General features: G+C 46.4%; 2 protein-coding genes across 2 annotated transcripts; both read left to right on the top strand.

The window, feature by feature from the left end:
* Positions 1 to 2,009: 2,009 nt before the first annotated feature.
* On the top strand, positions 2,010 to 2,954 carry LOC137504576 (olfactory receptor 5I1-like). The gene has a single exon (XM_068233157.1). It carries the CDS (start codon positions 2,010 to 2,012, stop codon positions 2,952 to 2,954), a length of 945 nt encoding a protein of 314 aa, XP_068089258.1.
* A 13,035-nt stretch (positions 2,955 to 15,989) lies between these two features.
* Positions 15,990 to 16,817, top strand: LOC137504575 (olfactory receptor 2G3-like). The gene has a single exon (XM_068233156.1). The coding sequence runs from the start codon at positions 15,990 to 15,992 to the stop codon at positions 16,815 to 16,817; it is 828 nt and encodes a 275-aa protein (XP_068089257.1).
* The last annotated feature ends 350 nt before the right edge of the window (positions 16,818 to 17,167 follow it).

The raw sequence follows: 17,167 nt of genomic DNA, 5'->3' as shown, positions 1-17,167 counted from the left end.
ACGGGCATAAGCAACCGCATACATTACGCTTCGCACTATGCGTAATTGCGTATTTTAACATGTAGTCTACGAAATGCATACAAAGAGAATATTTGATTTCGAAGCCGTAGTTTGGGGAATCGTAATTGCGTAAAACGATGCGTAGTACCAGCGTAGCGAACTTGGCTGACTACGACCATCCCTGAAAAAACACTCTGTCAACATGGAGGGGTGCTTTTGCTGGCTTTTAAAAGTTAATCCCGGGGGTGGGGGTGGGGGGGGGAACACATTATTTAATGGGAATCTGTCACTTTAAACTTTTTAAACTGTTTTAAAAAAAACTTTCAATACATCAATCATTTTAAGCTTTTACATGCATGGGAACGGCAGGGCACACGTGTGGATTAAGTGCGGGATGTTATTCTCAATTCCAGAAATTTTTAAAGAGACTCTGTAACGAAAAAAAGTTGCCCTGGGGGGTACTCACCTCAGTAGGGGGAAACCTCTGGATCCTATTGAGGCTTCCCCCGTCCTCCTCTATCCCACAGTGGCCTCACTGCAGCCCACAGAATGCACAGCCACAATTTGTCAGGCTGTGCAATATTTACCTTTTCTGGCTCCAGCGGGGGCACTGTTGTTGTCCATTTGGAAATAGGTGGAAATAGCCGATCTCTGTCGGGTCTGCTCTACTATGCAGGCACAGGAGACTTGTGCCTGCGCAGTAGAGAGAATCCACAGAGATCAGCTATTTCCTCCTATCTCCAAGCGGAGAGCCAATACTGCACCTGCGCTGGAGTCGGGAAGGTAAATATTTACATCCCCACCATTCGGGGAGCTTTATCACTGCCGCCGTGGGACAGAGGAGGACGGGGGAAGCCTCGATAATATCTGGAGGCTTCCCCCACCCGAGGTGAGTACCCCCCCCAGGGGAGATTTTTTTAGTTACAGATTTTCTCTAAGGAGGCAAATCAGGTCTGAGAGTCACGTCCAAGAATGGTAAATGGTTATTACCTTACAAACCTAAACCCTCCTCTGCTTTACTGCAGGATCATATTAGTTGGCTGGCCAAGTGCGAAAAGCCTTCTATAGAGCGGCAGCCAGCAAGCTCAGCAGCATTGTGATTCAGGTATTTGCATCTGTTTTCTACTCACCTGTCCCCACCGCTGTGTCTACCATTGCTTTGATCTAGGCCAGCTGGCTGACACTCAGAGCTGAGACAAGGTCCTCCAGCACCCAAGGCTGAGACACCAAAGTGCGCCCCTCCATCCCTCCCACCCCAGCTGTCACACACTGATTGCTATTAGACTAAGAGGGCCACAGGGCCCACAATGTCCCCAACACCTTAATATCTAGTTATCTGGCTTGCAGTCACTGCCATGTATCCCCTTTTCTTATTTATTTCTGCTTCAAACACAATTAGGAATGACAGCTGAATGAATTGTGCGCCCCTTCCTACACTGCGCCCTGAGGCTGGAGCCTCTCCAGCCTATGCCTCGGCCCGGCCCTGCTGACACTGCTGGCAGGTAAAGCTTTAGGGCTTGGCCAGTGCATAGCATGGGAAGGCCAGCTCCACTCAAATCCACTGCGGATTGACAGACATGGCAGTAAGCTACAGCAGTAAGTTTCTGCTTCAGGACTTTAGGCAGACACAGCAGTGTAAGAGAAGAGCTTTGGGACATTGGGCAGACACAGCGGCGTAAGGAAAGCTGCAGTGGTAAGCTGCAGCTTTGCGACTTGGCTGGCTGGGTCTTGTCATGTTCTGTTCTGGTCGGCCAAAGTCAGAAAGGAGTTATGAGTTGGCCACTATATGTATTGGCCGGCCAAAAGAGGTCAAATTTCAGGTTCTGGCTATGCATGTTAGCTTCTTTAACTCCTTACTTTTTAATTCATGTGCACACATTATACAGAGAACAGAGATTGAAATTTTATAAAAACATTGAATTATTATTTACAGTAAGATGGTCACTTCCAGCTGAAATGTGAAGACTTATGTGAGCTTACCGGTCAGTGATGCTTAATACACCATCTTAATGGCAAAAAGGAACCAGTCTCATCCTACCCATTTCATCCTCTGTGGTCTTCTGTACCATCCAGAGTCAGACCTGCCATTGTTCTGTCTCTTTACCATCACCTACATCATGTCTGTGATCGGGAACATCACCGTCATTTTTACAGTTGTGATGAGTCCCAATCTGCACACTCCGATGTACTTCTTCCTGACCAATCTGTCCATCCTCGACATCTGCTGCATTTCCACCACAGTTCCCAAGATGTTACATAACTTTGTGACTGCTTCATTCACCATCTCCTTTCATGGATGTGCTGTACAACTGTATATATTTACATGGGTGGAAATTACAGAGCTGCTTCTTCTTACCTATATGGCGTTTGATCGCTATGTGGCCATCTGCAATCCATTGCATTACGTAGTTATTATAACCCACAAAGTTTGCCTGCAGACTTCTGTGGGTGTTTGGCTTATGGGCGCTCTCAGTTCAGCTATTCACACATCACTGACTTTCACTTTGTCTTTCTGTAATGATTTGTACATTAATCATTTCTTCTGTGAAATCCCACCCTTGCTGAAATTGTCATGCACCGACACCACTCTTAATGAACTGGTGACTCTTGTGACAGACCTTTTCCTTGGTGTTATGTGCCTATCTTTCATAGCCGTGTCCTATGTCTTCATTATCCTGAGCATTTTACGTATCAGATCAGAAGAAGGGAGAAGAAGAGCTATTTCTACGTGTACTTCTCATATTACGGTTGTGCTGATTTTTTATGGGACGTTATTCTTTGCATATGTCAAACCCCATTCTGACTTTTTTCCGGACCAAGATAAGATTCTTGCCATTGTATATGGTATATTTATTCCACTGCTTAATCCACTCATCTACACTCTCAGGAACAGAGATATGGCACATGCGCTAACCAAAGTAACTTCCCAAATGTTAAGGAATAGCCTGACTTGACCATAAAAAAATAGCTAGTAACAGCAAGGATGAGCTCCCAGCTCTTCGGGGCTTGCTTGTGAGCGCATTCCCAACGTCTTCTCGGCAATCGCAGGCAGTAATCTCCGTTCTTCTGCATTCGTTGCTTCTTGCCCTCAGTGATCACATGTTCCCTGGCATCTTCCTCTGATGATGCTGCATGTGCCCCCTGGTGTCGAGCGCATGCAGCATCTTTAAATATGGTGGCAAATTTACATTTTCTTTGTTACGGCCAGAACCCGAAGTTTGGCCACTTCTAGTTCTGGCCGGCCACTTCGGGTTCTGGCCGTCCAATGCGCGAAGTGGCCGCTGCGCTGCGGCCAATGTTAGAAATGGATTGATTCCTCTGTCATTAATGTATCTTCTGGCCGCAGCGCAGCGGCCAAACGTAGAACAACTTCATTAATTTATTGCAATTCAGCCGGCGGCAATGTAACAATTCAAGCTGCCGGCTTTTTCTCTGCCTCTCTCTCCTCCTATGGGCAGCCGGCGGGGACATGCGTGTCTCCGAGAGTCGTTCGTGGCGCCAGGGCAGCAGAGCGGGGAGGCTGCAGACATCGCTTCTGCCAGCACCCAGGATAACCCTGCCGCGACGAACGACTCCGGGGGGACACGCGTGTCCCCGCCGGCTGCCCATAGAAAAGCGAGAGAGGCGGGGGGGAGGAGAGAGAGGCGGGGGGGAGAAGGAGAGAGAGGCAGAGAAAAAGCCGGCGGCTTGAATTGTTACATTGCCGCCGGCTGAATTGCAATAAATTAACGAAGTTGTTATATGTTTGGCCGCTGCGCTGCGGCCAGAAGATACATTGATGTTACAGGAATAATTCCATTTATAACATTGGCTGCAGCGCAGCGGCCACTTCGCGCATTGACCGGCCAGAACCCGAAGTGGCTGGCCAGAACTAGAAGTGGCCAAACTTCGGGTTCTGGCCGCAACATATATATATAATTTTATTTATATATTTATTTATTTAATTTTTTTTTTTTTTTTTTTTTTTTTACTTCAGTGTTTGCTGCTATTGGTAGTAGTGCTTCCCATAACGTGTTTTTTTTTTCACTTCAAATTTTTCATATATATATATATATATATATATATATATATATATATATATATATATATATATATACATGATATGTCCTGTAAATATAATTAAAGTGGTTCAGATAATTGTATTTTATTCTCAAATACATTTCCCTGAACTATTCCCGGGAGTTGCTTAAGTCTTACAAATTCTATTCCCTGAATCCCTAGGTTCATTTCCTTAGGGCCACTCGTGTTTTTATAACCCAAATCTTGACATTCTGCGTACTTCGACAATAATATTCACTCGCGCAGTTGTGTTATCCAACATCTATGGATGATTTGCAGCCTGGCTGGCTATGATTTTTCTGTAAATACAGAGATATATATGTCAGAAAGATCTTGAAATCACTGAGAATGATATCTGAAAAAAAAAACATTTTCAAACCATATCTTGAGTCTTGTTGCAATTATTATCAAAAACTATGAATTCATTGGTAATGACCCCCCGCCACCCCCCCCCCCCAAAAAAATCGCTAAAACTTTTTTTTCTAAATAAAATGTATTTCATAAAAGTATATTAGTCGAATAAAATTTTATTTAGTACTTAAAATAGCCACTGGAAAAGCAGTTTTTATTGACTGATATTTATTTTTTCATCTAAATTACATCATTTTAGCAGTGTTAGTTTTCTCAGTGTGTGGTCACAAAAAGTTTGCAAAATTTAAAGTTGTTTGCAGGTTGTTTTATCTTCTTATCTTTTATCAACATATAATGGACTTGATTCACAAGATTATTATCATTATCATTATCATTATTATTGATTTATAAAGCGCCAACATATTCCGTGGCTCTGTACAAAGTAAGAAAACAAACAAGGGATACATAATGATACAGAAAGATATACACCAAATATGGACACTGGTACAAAATACAGAATTGGTGATTACACTGACAGATGTAACATGATGATTAAAATGTACAACAGAGAGCAAGCTATGAAATGTGTAACAAATCCCAAGACACACAATGGTGAGAGAGCCCTGCCCATGCAAACTTACAATTTAAAGAACGTTCCTCTTAAAGCGGAATATAACCCTGCATTTCAACTTTGCTCTAAAACATTATTTACAGCATATTATATGCAAAAAGCATATTTTTTTTACTAGACCAGCATTGGAAGGGTTAAACACAGAGGTTTTAAGTTCCGTGCAGACGTTCAGATAGTTACATTCTATTTAGTTAGATGTATATATTTAGAAATGTTACACACTCTTTGGCTGTCCTCCAACTCCTTCTCAGTGAGAGAGATGAGTCACAATAAACACTTAGATACATTTGTGTAAACAAAAAGTATCCAACTCAAGTTCAGATGCGTCTGCAGAAATCTCCAGGAACTTTAAAGCTCTGTGTGTAACCCTTCCAATGCTGGTCTAGTAAAAAAAAAATGCTGGTTGCATATAATATACTGTAAATAATGTTTTAGAGCAAAGTTGAAATGCAGGGTTATATTCCGCTTTAATGTGTGCTTTGGGTTGCTTTGTGGTAGGGATGATCATAATATGCTAATTTCGCTCATGCCAAATTTCATGTAAAATTTCACAATTTACGATTACTTGCAATTTTGAGTTTGAAATTTAATTTATTTTGTGTAATCCATAAATATTTTCACATATTTTGTGAAATTACAAATGTAGCTGTCATGAGCAATTTTTATGTAAATAGTGAAAAAAAACAAACAAAAAAAAAACGTTAAACCAAAAAAAGAGGGAACAAGTAGAAAAAAAAATAATCAAAAAGACTGTAGTTTTTGAGAAAGTTGACTTTAAAAAATTCAAATAAAAAACGTTTTTGAAACTTAGTAAAACTACATTTTGCTGCAGTACACTTTAAAGTGAACCTAAAGCCTGATAAAAAAAATGAGATTAACTCACCTGGGGCTTCCCTCAGCCCCCTGCAGCCGATCGGTGCCCTCGCAGCTCCGCTCCGATGCCTCTGGACCCGCCGGCGAACACTTCCGGTTTGGCCGTCACTGGCCGACAGGCATGGGAACGCGAGTGATTGTTCGCGTTCCCAGCCTGTATATCGCCCCCTATGCTGCTATTGCGGCCAGGAGGTCACAATAGCAGCATAGGGGGTGATATACAGGCTGGGAACGCGAACAATCACTCGCGTTCCCATGCCTGTCGGCCGGTGACGGCCAAACCGGAAGTGTTCGCCGGCGGGTCCAGAGGCATCGGAGCGGAGCTGCGAGGGTACCGATCGGCTGCAGGGGGCTGAGGGAAGCCCCAGGTGAGTTAATCTCATTTTTTTATCAGGCTTTAGGTTCACTTTAAAGTAAACCTAAAGCGAAAATAAACGTATGCGATAATGAATTGTATGTACAGTACAGCTAAGTCATGCAACATTAGTAGCAAAAAAAAAAAAAAAAAAAAACGCCAAAAAAGACTTGCATTGTTTTCCAGGACAGGAAGAGTTAAAACACTTCAGTTGTTATCTATGCAAAAGAGCTTCTCTGATCTATTCCATTAACCTTTTCAGCCCTCAGGGATTTTTCACCTTATCAATCGGGGCAATGTTCACCTCCCATTCATTAGCCTATAACTTTATCACTACTTAGCACAATTTATTGATCTATATCTTGTTTTTTCCGCCACTAATTAGGCTTTCTTTGGGTGGTACATTTTGCTAAGAGCCACTTTACTGTAAATGCATTTTAACAGGATTAATAAGAAAAAAATGGAAAAAATTCATTATTTCTCAGTTTTCGGCCATTATAGCTTTAAAATAATCCATGCCTCCACAATTAAAACCTATGTATTTTATTTGCCCGTATGTCTCAGTTATTATACCATTTAAATTCTGTCCCTATCACAATGTATGGCGCCAATATTTTATTTGGAAATAAAGGTGCATTGTTTCCGTTTTGCGCCCATCACTATTTACAAGCTTATAATTTAAAAAATGTTTGTAGTGTATCCCCTTCAAATGCATATTTAAAAAGTTCAGACCCTTAGGTAACTATTTATGTCTTTTTTTTTTTTATTGTAATTTTTTTTTTTCCATTAAAAATTTTATTTGAGGAATATTTTGGTATGGGACATAAACAGTTAATTTTTAATATTGCTATAAGTGTAAATTGTAATGTGTAGATGTAGTTTTACTATTTGGCCACAGGATGGCCACCTTCGTTTTTGGTTTCCCTCCTTGTACTTCTCGCTAAGGGGAAGTACAAGGGGGATGCGAAAATCTTTCCGGGCAGAAGAACTGAAGCCTCACGGGTGAGCGCTTCGGTTTTTCTGCGGGGGACAGGGATCGGTGATCGGGAACCATGTTCCCTTTCACTGATCCCAGGGCTACCGGGGGATACTGTGGGGACACGGGGGTGCGCCTGTGATCACGCACGGGAGCGCGCCGAAGCGCGGGAGCACATTAGAGCAGCCGCCTGGACGTGAGCTTCACGTCTGGGTGGCTGAAATGGTTAACTTGGGTCCAAGACAGTCCTGTTTTCTGAAGCACTTAAAGGGCAACTGAAGTGAGAGGGATATGGAGGCTGCCATATTTATTTCTTTTTAAGCAATACCAGTTGCCTGGCTATCCCGCTGAACCTCTACCTAAATACTTTCAGCCATAGACCCTGAACAAGCATGCAGCAAATCAGGTATTTCTGACACTATTGTCTGGTCTGACATTATTAGCTGCATGCTTGTTTCTGGTGTGATTCAGACACTACAATAGCCAAATAGATCTGCAAGACAGCCAGGCAAGTGGTATTGTTTAAAAGGAAATACATATGGCAGCCTCCATATTTTTCTCACTTCAGTTGTCCTTTAAAAAAACCAAGAAACAGGGAAATATGGGTTGTGATAAGTTTTACTGCAGGAAAGTTCAAAGTAGTAGTAGTACAGGGTGGGCCATTTATATGGGTACACCTTAATATAATGGGAATGGTTGGTGATATTAACTTCTTGTTTGTGGCACATTAGTATATGTGAGAGGGGAAACTTTTAAAGATGGATGGTGACCATGGCGGCCATTTTGAAGTCGGACATTTTGAATCCAACTTTTGTTTTTTCAATAGGAAGAGGGTCATGTGACACATCAAACTTATTGGGAATTTCACAAGAAAAACAATGGTGGGCTTGGTTTTAATGTAACTTTATTCTTTCATTAGTTATTTACAAATTTCTGACCACTTATAAAATGTGTTCAATGTGCTGCTCATTGTGTTGGATTGTCAATGCAACCCTCTTCTCCCACTCTTCACACACTGATAGCAACACCCCAGGAGAAATGCCAGCACAGGCTTCCAGTATCTGTACCCTCTCCTCCCACTCTTCACACACTGATAACAACACCGCAGGAGAAATGCCAGCACAGGCTTCCAGTATCTGTACCCTCTCCTCCCACTCTTCACACACTGATATCAACACCGCAGGAGAAATGCCAGCACAGGCTTCCAGTATCTGTACCCTCTCCTCCCACTCTTCACACACTGATAGCAACACCCCAGGAGAAATGCCAGCACAGGCTTCCAGTATCTGTACCCTCTCCTCCCACTCTTCACACACTGATAACAACACCGCAGGAGAAATGCCAGCACAGGCTTCCAGTATCTGTACCCTCTCCTCCCACTCTTCAAACACTGATAGCAACACCGCAGGAGAAATGCTAGCACAGGCTTCCAGTATCCGTAGTTTCAGGTGCTGCACATCTCGTATCTTCACAGCATAGACAATTGCCTTCAGATGACCCCAAAGATAAAAGTCTAAGGGGGTCAGATCGGGAGACCTTGGGGGCCATTCAACTGGCCCACGACGACCACCACATTATGGGTGTCAGGTCCGAGCATTCCTAGATGAACAGTTTCCTGGAAAGTGGATTGGTCGACGTGGGCCTGCGGTGTTGCTATCAGTGTGTGAAGAGTGGGAGAAGAGGGTTGCATTGACAATACAACACAATGGGCAGCACATTGAACACATTTTATAAGTGGTCAGAAACTTGTAAATAACTCATGAAAGAATAAAGTTACATTAAAACCAAGCACACCATTGTTTTTCTTGTGAAATTCCCTTCTTAATTCTTCCTAATAAAAAAACAAAAGTTGGATTCAAAATGTCCGACTTCAAAATGGTCGCCATGGTCACCACCCATCTTTAAACGTTTCCCATATACTAATGTGCCACAAACAGGAAGTTAATATCACCAACCATTCCCATTTTATTAGGGTGTATCCATATAAATGGCCCACCTTGTGGTTTTACTGCAGGACATGTTCTATTCCTTATCTGTACTACACACCCAATTCATTATATCATAAGTTGTTTTTTGCTTAAGGTTTGCTTTAATACAGTGTTATGAGTTCTGTCTTGACATTTTACACATTTTAAAGAGAACCTGTGACTTTCAAAAGAGAGAAAGTCACTTAAGCTTTTGGATCCTCCATAGGCTTCTCAAATCCTCTTGGAGACCGCCGATCCAGCACTGAGACCCTCTGGAAGTTTGCAAACCGTGTTCCTGTGAACAAGAGAGGCTGCACTGTGCAGCTGCAGGATGCCTCGTGCCTGTGCAATAACTCAGAGCCACTCGGGCTTGGCTTTTTTGGCTATACCCGAGCGACTCCGTGCTACTGTGCAGGTGTCGGTTACAAATGGGAGCGCAGTTGCTTACTTCCAGAAAGTCCCAGCATGGGATCCCACCAGGGGCGTTGCTAGCCCCAAAAATCAGTGGCACATGCCCTGGATCTATTCTGGGGTGCCCCAGATGTCTCCCAAGCAGAGTCAGCTGTAGTGCCTCAATGATGTGCATGCTGGGAGCTTTGGTGCATCAATCGGGGGTATGCTGGGTGCTGTGGTGCTTGTATGTGGGCAAACTGGGTGCTGTGGTGCCATGCTGGGTGCTGTGATGCCTTTATGGGGGCATACAGGGAACTGTGGTTCTTCTGTGGGGTCATGCTGGAAGTTGTGGTGCCTCAATGGGAGGCCCGTGGGAGCATGGGAGGTGGTCCACTAGAAGGCCAGGATATGCTAATGGGGACTGGCAGCAGGCCAGCCAGCCCACCCAGCAGAAACCCAGACCAGCCAACACAGAAGGCAGGTAACTCTGCCTAGTTATGTTTAAGTGACCCTGCCTATTTATGTGATATGCTGTATTTTTAATTTTTTTATAATACTGGAGAGGGGGCTTCATCCAACATTATGCTGGGCAGGCTTACTTAGACTGCTGTTAAATTTATGTAAATTTGGCTCCACCCATGACCACACTGACATTCTTGTGCATGGACACGCCCATTTTCTGTCTGGAGTGCCCAAAAAGTGCCCCGGATCTCTTGGGATCCTAGCAATGCCTCTGGATCAGACTACGGCAACTAGAGCAGGTGGGAAGAATGAAACTGACCCCACCTGGGTTACATTGTTACTCTCTGTAAAAGTGAAACAAATAGGGGTAGCACCTCTCCACCAAGGCTGGACTAAATATACTTGATAATTTTCGAACAGAGGCACCAAAATAGAATAAAATTAGTTAAAAATTGTTTAAAATGGGAGGTACAGGTGGACTTACCTCCCAAAATAGGCTCATAGTTAGTATCCGGTAGAGAAACTCTTTTATCCTATACTTCAAAAAATGCAATGCTGTTCACGGTCATTTACCCGCTTTACAGGGTGCGAAAGTTTGGGATCTGGCCAGCCAATACGTGACGTGGTCAACTGATGCGGCCAATAAATGAAGAAGGTTGTGTTTAAATTGAAGTCTGGGGTTTGGGCCAGGCAGAATGATAAATGGCAAGACCTGGCTGGGCAAGTCACAAAGCCTTCTATACAATTGCTGCCACCTAGCTCATCAGCATTCTAATGAAGATATTTGGATATTTTCTGCTCACCTGCCCCCACCGCTGTGTCTATCCGTTGCTCTGCTCTGGGCCAGCTGGCTGACACTGCTGGCAGGATATGCTTTAGGACTTAGCCGGTAGCTGTGCATAGCAGAGAAAGGCACCGCTGCCACCATTCTCCATCAGGCCACCTCCATTTAAATCCACTGGCAAATGGACAGACCCGACAGAAAGCTACAGCAGTAAGTTTCAGCTTCAAGACTTCAGGCAGACACTGCAGTGTAATTCTGGGCATAGACGGTTCGTTTGTGTCCTTATCAATCGAGCCGCTGATGGCTCGATTGATAATATCCGACAGGTCCGATGACCCGCCGGATAGATTCCCCACTCGATCCCCACGGGCGGACAATATCAGGGAATCAAGCGGTTGATAAAGAATGCCCGCGGGGACGAGCGGGAATCGATCCGCACGCACGGAAGAGCGGTGATGCGCCGGCATCGAGCCGCTGGCTCGATACCGTCGGAATTCTCCAACCGTCTATGCCCAGCATAAGGGAACAGCTTTGGGAGATTGGACAGACACAGCAGTGCAAGCAAAGCTGCAGCAGTAAGCTGCAGCCTTGGGACTTGACCGTCTGGGTATTGTCATGTTGAGTTCTGATCAACCAAAGTCAGAAAGGAGTCAGTTGTTCTTAGATTGGCCACATCAGTTGGCCACTTTGCATATTGGTTGGCAAGATCCTGAAGTGGTCAGAGTTCAGGTTTTGGCTCTTCAAGTTTCCTACTTTAACTTCTTACTTTGTAATTCATGTGCACAGATTATACAGAGATTGAAATTTTATAAAAACATTTGCACACATTGAATTATTATTTACAGCAAGATGGTTACTTCCAGCAGAAATGTGAAGACTTATGTGAGCTTACCGGTCAGCGATGTTTAATACACCAACTTAATGGCAAAGAGTAACCAGTCTCATCCTACCCATTTCATCCTCTATGGTCTCCTGTACCATCCAGAGTCAGACCTGCCATTGTTCTGTCTCTTTACCATCACCTACATCCAGGGTCGGACTGGGACACCAAGGGCCCACCAAGGAAGTTTCAGCCTGGGGCCCACCCCCCTCTCCTCCTCCCCCCCCCCCATTTTGGGCTCACATACACATGTACTCTAGAAATTTTGCATGACTTTATGGTAGGGAATAGATTGTGAGCAATTCTGAGGACAGTCTCCAATAGGGATATGTCTAAATGCGAAACTAAATGGGTGTCACCATGCACTGGAACATCGGCGTGGTCATGATGAGTCATGGGCAGACTTAAAAAAAAAATACAAAACACAAAATAAGTAGCGGCGTTATTCACAGAGATTAGGTCCGACCAGATACATTGTAGATAAAATATTCAAGTAGTTACATGCCTCATAATTCATCAAGTAGTCAAATGGCAGCAGATACCCCCACAAAATGCAATCAGGTTGACGGCAGATACCCCCACACAATGCAATCAGGTTGGTGGCAGATACCCCCACAAAATGCAATCAGGTTGACAGCAGATACCCCCACACAATGCAATCAGGTTGACGGCAGATACCCCCACAAAATGCAATCCAAAAGTCACTTATCTATTGCAAAGTGGCAACAGCAATTTAAACTAAATAAAAACGTTTTAACTCATACATGAACATTATGGAAAATCCAAGTTGAAAATAAACTGTGAAGATAAACAATTTCATCCATCCTACTCCTGAAAAATGTATTCTTTTTTTTTTATTTTAGAACCTCCCAGTTTGATTTTCTGTTTTAAAAAGCTAAAAAGTAGCTATTGTCTCATATGATGATGATTCAGCCTTTTCCATAGTCTCGCAGTTAGCAATCATGTGACCCTCAACAAGACAAATTCAGCAATCATGAGGTCCCCCGTCAAGACAAAATCAGCAATCATGAGGCCCCTAACAAGACAAATTCAGCAATCATGAGGCCCCCAACATGACAAATTCAGCAATCATGAGGCCCCCAACAAGACAAATTCAGCAATCTTGAGGCCCCCAACAAGACAAATTCAGCAATCATGAGGCCCCCAACAAGACATTCAGTAACCATGAGGCCCCCAACAAGACAAATTCAGTAACCATGAGGCCCCCAACAAGACAAATTCAGCAGTCATGAGGCACATAAATAAACAGCATTTCACATAAATAGGCAGAATGCCCACTTAATATGGTATACACCTCTCACCTGGCTTCTGAATTCTCCTCTACTGGCTGCTGTGCCAGGCAATACTGTTTTTGGCTGGATTGGGGATGATGTGTGGGCTGAAAGGCCTGGCGGTGATGCTGTGGCCGGCCTGGCGGTGATGCTGGGCTGTACTTGGCTGGTTGAAGTAAATGTTGGCCTGACTGTTGGTGGTGATGCTGTGGCCTTTTTGACAGTGATTCTGGGCTGGTTGGCTGGTGGTGATGCTGGGCTGGCCTGGATAGTTTAGGTAGTGACAGGTGCACCCTAGTTTAGGTAGCACCAGGAGCCTCCCAGCTTAGGTAGTGACAGGACCCCCAAGTTTAGGTAGCGACAGGAGCCCCCCAGTTTAGTTAATGACAGATACCCCCCAGTTTAGGTAGTGACAGGAGCACCCAGTGTTTGTAGTGACAGGTGCCCCCCAGTTAAGGTAGTAACAGGTGCCCCCCAGGGTATGTAGTGACAGGAGCCCCCAGTTTAGGTAGTGACAGGGCCCCCCAGTTCAGGTAGTGACAGGTGCCCCCAGTTCAGGTATTGACAGGCGCCCCCCCCAGTTCAGTTAGTGACAGGTACCCCCAGTTTAGGTATGACAGGAGCCCCCAGTGTATGCAGTGACAGGGACCCCCCCCAGTGTATGTAGTGACAGGAGCCCCCAGTTTAGGTAGTGACAGGGCCCCCCAGTTCAGGTAGTGACAGGTGCCCCCAGTTCAGGTATTGACAGGCGCCCCCCCAGTTCAGTTAGTGACAGGTACCCCCAGTTTAGGTATGACAGGAGCCCCCCAGTGTATGCAGTGACAGGGACCCCCCCCCCCCCCCCAGTGTATGTAGTGACAGGAGCCACTAGTTTAGGTAGTGACAGGGCCCCCCAGTATAGATAGACAGGTCTATAGGTGTCCCCAGTTTAAATAGCCAGATCTATAGGTGTCCTCAGTGGCAGCGGAGAGAGAAGAGAAGCGGTGGGGAAGGGAGGACGTTTCCCCCTCCCCCTTCCCTCACCTTGGGGCTCCCCCTCTCTCGCTCCCCCCTTTAGAATTAAGTGATGCGGCAGGCAGCGCCGCTGTGCCTGCCACTTCTTTTCTCTCTCCGCTGCCACCCCAGGGCGGGCGGGCCAGCCACGTCCGGGTAGCTAGGGGGGGCAGCAGCTAGCCAGGGGAGTGCGCATGCCCCATTTTGCCCTATGTAGGGACGCCCATGGCATGGTAGGCAGATAGGTAGCCGGGTAGGCAGTTATGTAGCCGGGTGGGAGGGTAGGCAGATAGGTAGCTGGGTGGGCAGTTAGGTAGCCAGGTGGGAGGGTAGGCAGTTAGGTAGCCAGGTGGGCAGATAGGTAGCTGGGTGGGCAGTTAGGTAGCCGGGTGGGCAGTTAGGTAGCCAGGTGGGAGGGTAGGCAGATAGGTAGCTGGGTGGGTAAATAGGTAGCCGGGTGGGCAGATAGGTAGCCGGGTGGGAGGGTAGGCAGATAGGTAGCTGGGTGGGTAGATAGGTAGCCGGGTGGGCAGTTAGGTAGCCAGGTGGGAGGGTAGGCAGTTAGGTAGCCGGGAGGGCAGATAGGTAGCTGGGTGGGTAGATAGGTATCCAGGTGGGCAGATAGGTAGCCGGGTGGGCAGATAGGTAGCCGGGTGGGCAGATAGGTAGCCGGGTGGGAGGGTAGGCAGTTAGGTAGCCGGGTGGGCAATTAGGTAGCCGGGTGGGAGGGTAGGCAGATAGGTAGCTGGGTGGGTAGATAGGTAGTTAGGTAGCCGGGTGGACAGTTAGGTAGCCGGGTGGGAGGGTAGGCAGAAGGGTAGCCGGGTGGGAGGGTAGGCAGTTAGGTAGCCGGGTGGGCAGTTAGGTAGCCGGGTGGGAGGGTAGGCAGATAGGTAGCTGGGTGGGTAGATAGGTAGCCGGGTGGGCAGCCAGTTAGGTAGCCGGGTGGGTAGATAGGTAGCCGGATGGGCAGTTAGGCAGCCGGGTGGGAGGGTAGGCAGATAGGTAGCTGGGTGGGTAGATAGGTAGCCGGATGGGTGGGTAGGCAGTTAGGTAGCCGGGTGGGCAGTTAGGTAGCCGGGTGGGAGGGTAGGCAGAAGGGTAGCCAGGTGGGAGGGTAGGCAGTTAGGTAGCCGGGTGGGCAGTTAGGTAGCCAGGTGGGAGGGTAGGCAGATAGGTAGCTGGGTGGGTAGATAGGTAGCCGGGTGGGCAGCCAGTTAGGTAGCCGGGTGGGTAGATAGGTAGCCGGATGGGCAGTTAGGCAGCCGGATGGGAGGGTAGGCAGATCGGTAGCCGGGTGGGTAGATAGGTAGCCGGGTGGGAATGTAGGCAGTTAGATAGCCGGGTGGGCAGTTAGGTAGCCGGGTGGGTAGCCAGTGGGGGCCCCGACTCCTTTGCTCCCCCTCACCTGGGTGTCCCCCCTCCTGTTACAAGCTGCGGGGAGGGCAGCTCTTTTCCCCGGTGGGGCCCCCTCCTATCCTCCCCCTCCCTCACCTCGGACTCTCGGAGGGCCCACCTCCTATTACGAGCGGCGGGAGAGCGGCGGGTACAGCAAACTTCCGGCGAGGTAAAGCAGAAGATAGAGGTCCAGCTGCCTCCCAGTCGCTGTCTCCTTTGTAATTGCCGCGCACTAAACCAGGAAGCAGTGCGAGCGGCATAGAGGAGACAGCGTAGCCCGGGAGGCAGCTGGACCTCTATCTTCTGCTTTACCTCGCCGGAACTTTGCTGTAACCGCCGCTCTACCGCCGCTCGTAATAGGAGGGGGGCCCTCTGAGGTGAGGGAGGGGGAGGATAGGAGGGGGCCCCCCCGGGGGGAAAGAGGTTTTTAATAAATTTAAAAAAAAAAAAAAAAAACGTCACGACGCTAGTGCCCCCCTCCCTCTTAGCTCTGGGGCCCCCAGGAGGAGGGGCAGTCGGGGCCCACCGATGGGATCATCGGTGGTTCGGCGGCTCTGTCCGAGCCTGCCTACATCATGTCCGTGATCGGGAACATCACCGTCATTTTGACAGTTGTGATGAGTCCCAATCTGCACACTCCGATGTACTTCTTCCTGACCAATCTGTCCATCCTCGACATCTGCTGCATTTCCACCACAGTTCCCAAGATGTTACATAACTTTGTGACTGCTTCATTCACCATCTCCTTTTACGGATGTGCGGCACAACTGTATATATTTTCATGGGTGGAAATTACAGAGCTGCTTCTTCTTACCTATATGGCGTTTGATCGCTATGTGGCCATCTGTAATCCTTTGCATTATGTAGTTATTATAACCCACAAAGTGTGCTTACAGACTTCTGCAGGTGTTTGGCTTATGGGCGCTCTCAGTTCAGCTATTCACACATCACTGACTTTCACTTTGCCGTTCTGTAAGGATTTGTACATTAATCATTTCATCTGTGAAGTCCCACCCTTGCTGAAATTGTCATGCACCGACACCACTCTCAATGAACTGGTGACCCTTGTGACGGACCTTTTCCTTGGTGTTATCTGCCTCTCTTTCATAGCCGTGTCCTATGTCTACATTACCCTGAGCATTTTACGTATCAGATCAGAAGAAGGGAGAAGAAGAGCTATTTCTACGTGTACGTCTCATATTACAGTTGTGCTAATTTTTTATGGGACGTTATTCTTTGCGTATGTCAAACCCCATTCTGACTTTTTTCCGGACCAAGATAAGATTCTTGCCATTGTATATGGTATATTTATTCCACTGCTTAATCCACTCATCTACACTCTCAGGAACAGAGACATGGCACATGCGTTAACTAAACTAAGTACTCAGATTTTGGCTAAGTGAAAAAAAAAAAAGTCTTTGGGTTTCTTTTACTCTAATACACAAACGCCTCATGGTTTTTCATCATCAAAGCAAACCTTTGACTTTTATAAACCAAAAGTTAGACACCTGCCTCTTTTTCTTCTTCGTGGCCCTGTGGCTTTCCGTGAATGAGCACAGCCATGCTGCACAGATGCACTGACAGACCGCACCAATGCAGTAGCATGGGACCACTCATGGTAAGAGAACAAAGCCATGCATAAGAGGTTCCAGGTTACTCAGCAGGCATGGGTTGTCTTGCACATGGGTTGTCTTGCACATGGGTTGTCTTGCACATGGGCTGTCTTGCACATGGGTTGTCTTGCACATGGGCT

This window comes from Hyperolius riggenbachi, chromosome 4, assembly GCF_040937935.1.
Source record: "Hyperolius riggenbachi isolate aHypRig1 chromosome 4, aHypRig1.pri, whole genome shotgun sequence".
Lineage (NCBI taxonomy): Eukaryota > Metazoa > Chordata > Amphibia > Anura > Hyperoliidae > Hyperolius > Hyperolius riggenbachi.
The sequence above is the reverse complement of the archived record's forward strand: the minus strand, read 5'-3'. Positions and strand labels throughout refer to the sequence as shown.

Coding starts and splice junctions, on each gene's coding strand:
- LOC137504576 (XM_068233157.1), top strand. CDS start 2,010: ATGGCAAAAAGGAACCAGTCTCATCCTACCCATTTCATCCTCTGTGGT.
- LOC137504575 (XM_068233156.1), top strand. CDS start 15,990: ATGTCCGTGATCGGGAACATCACCGTCATTTTGACAGTTGTGATGAGT.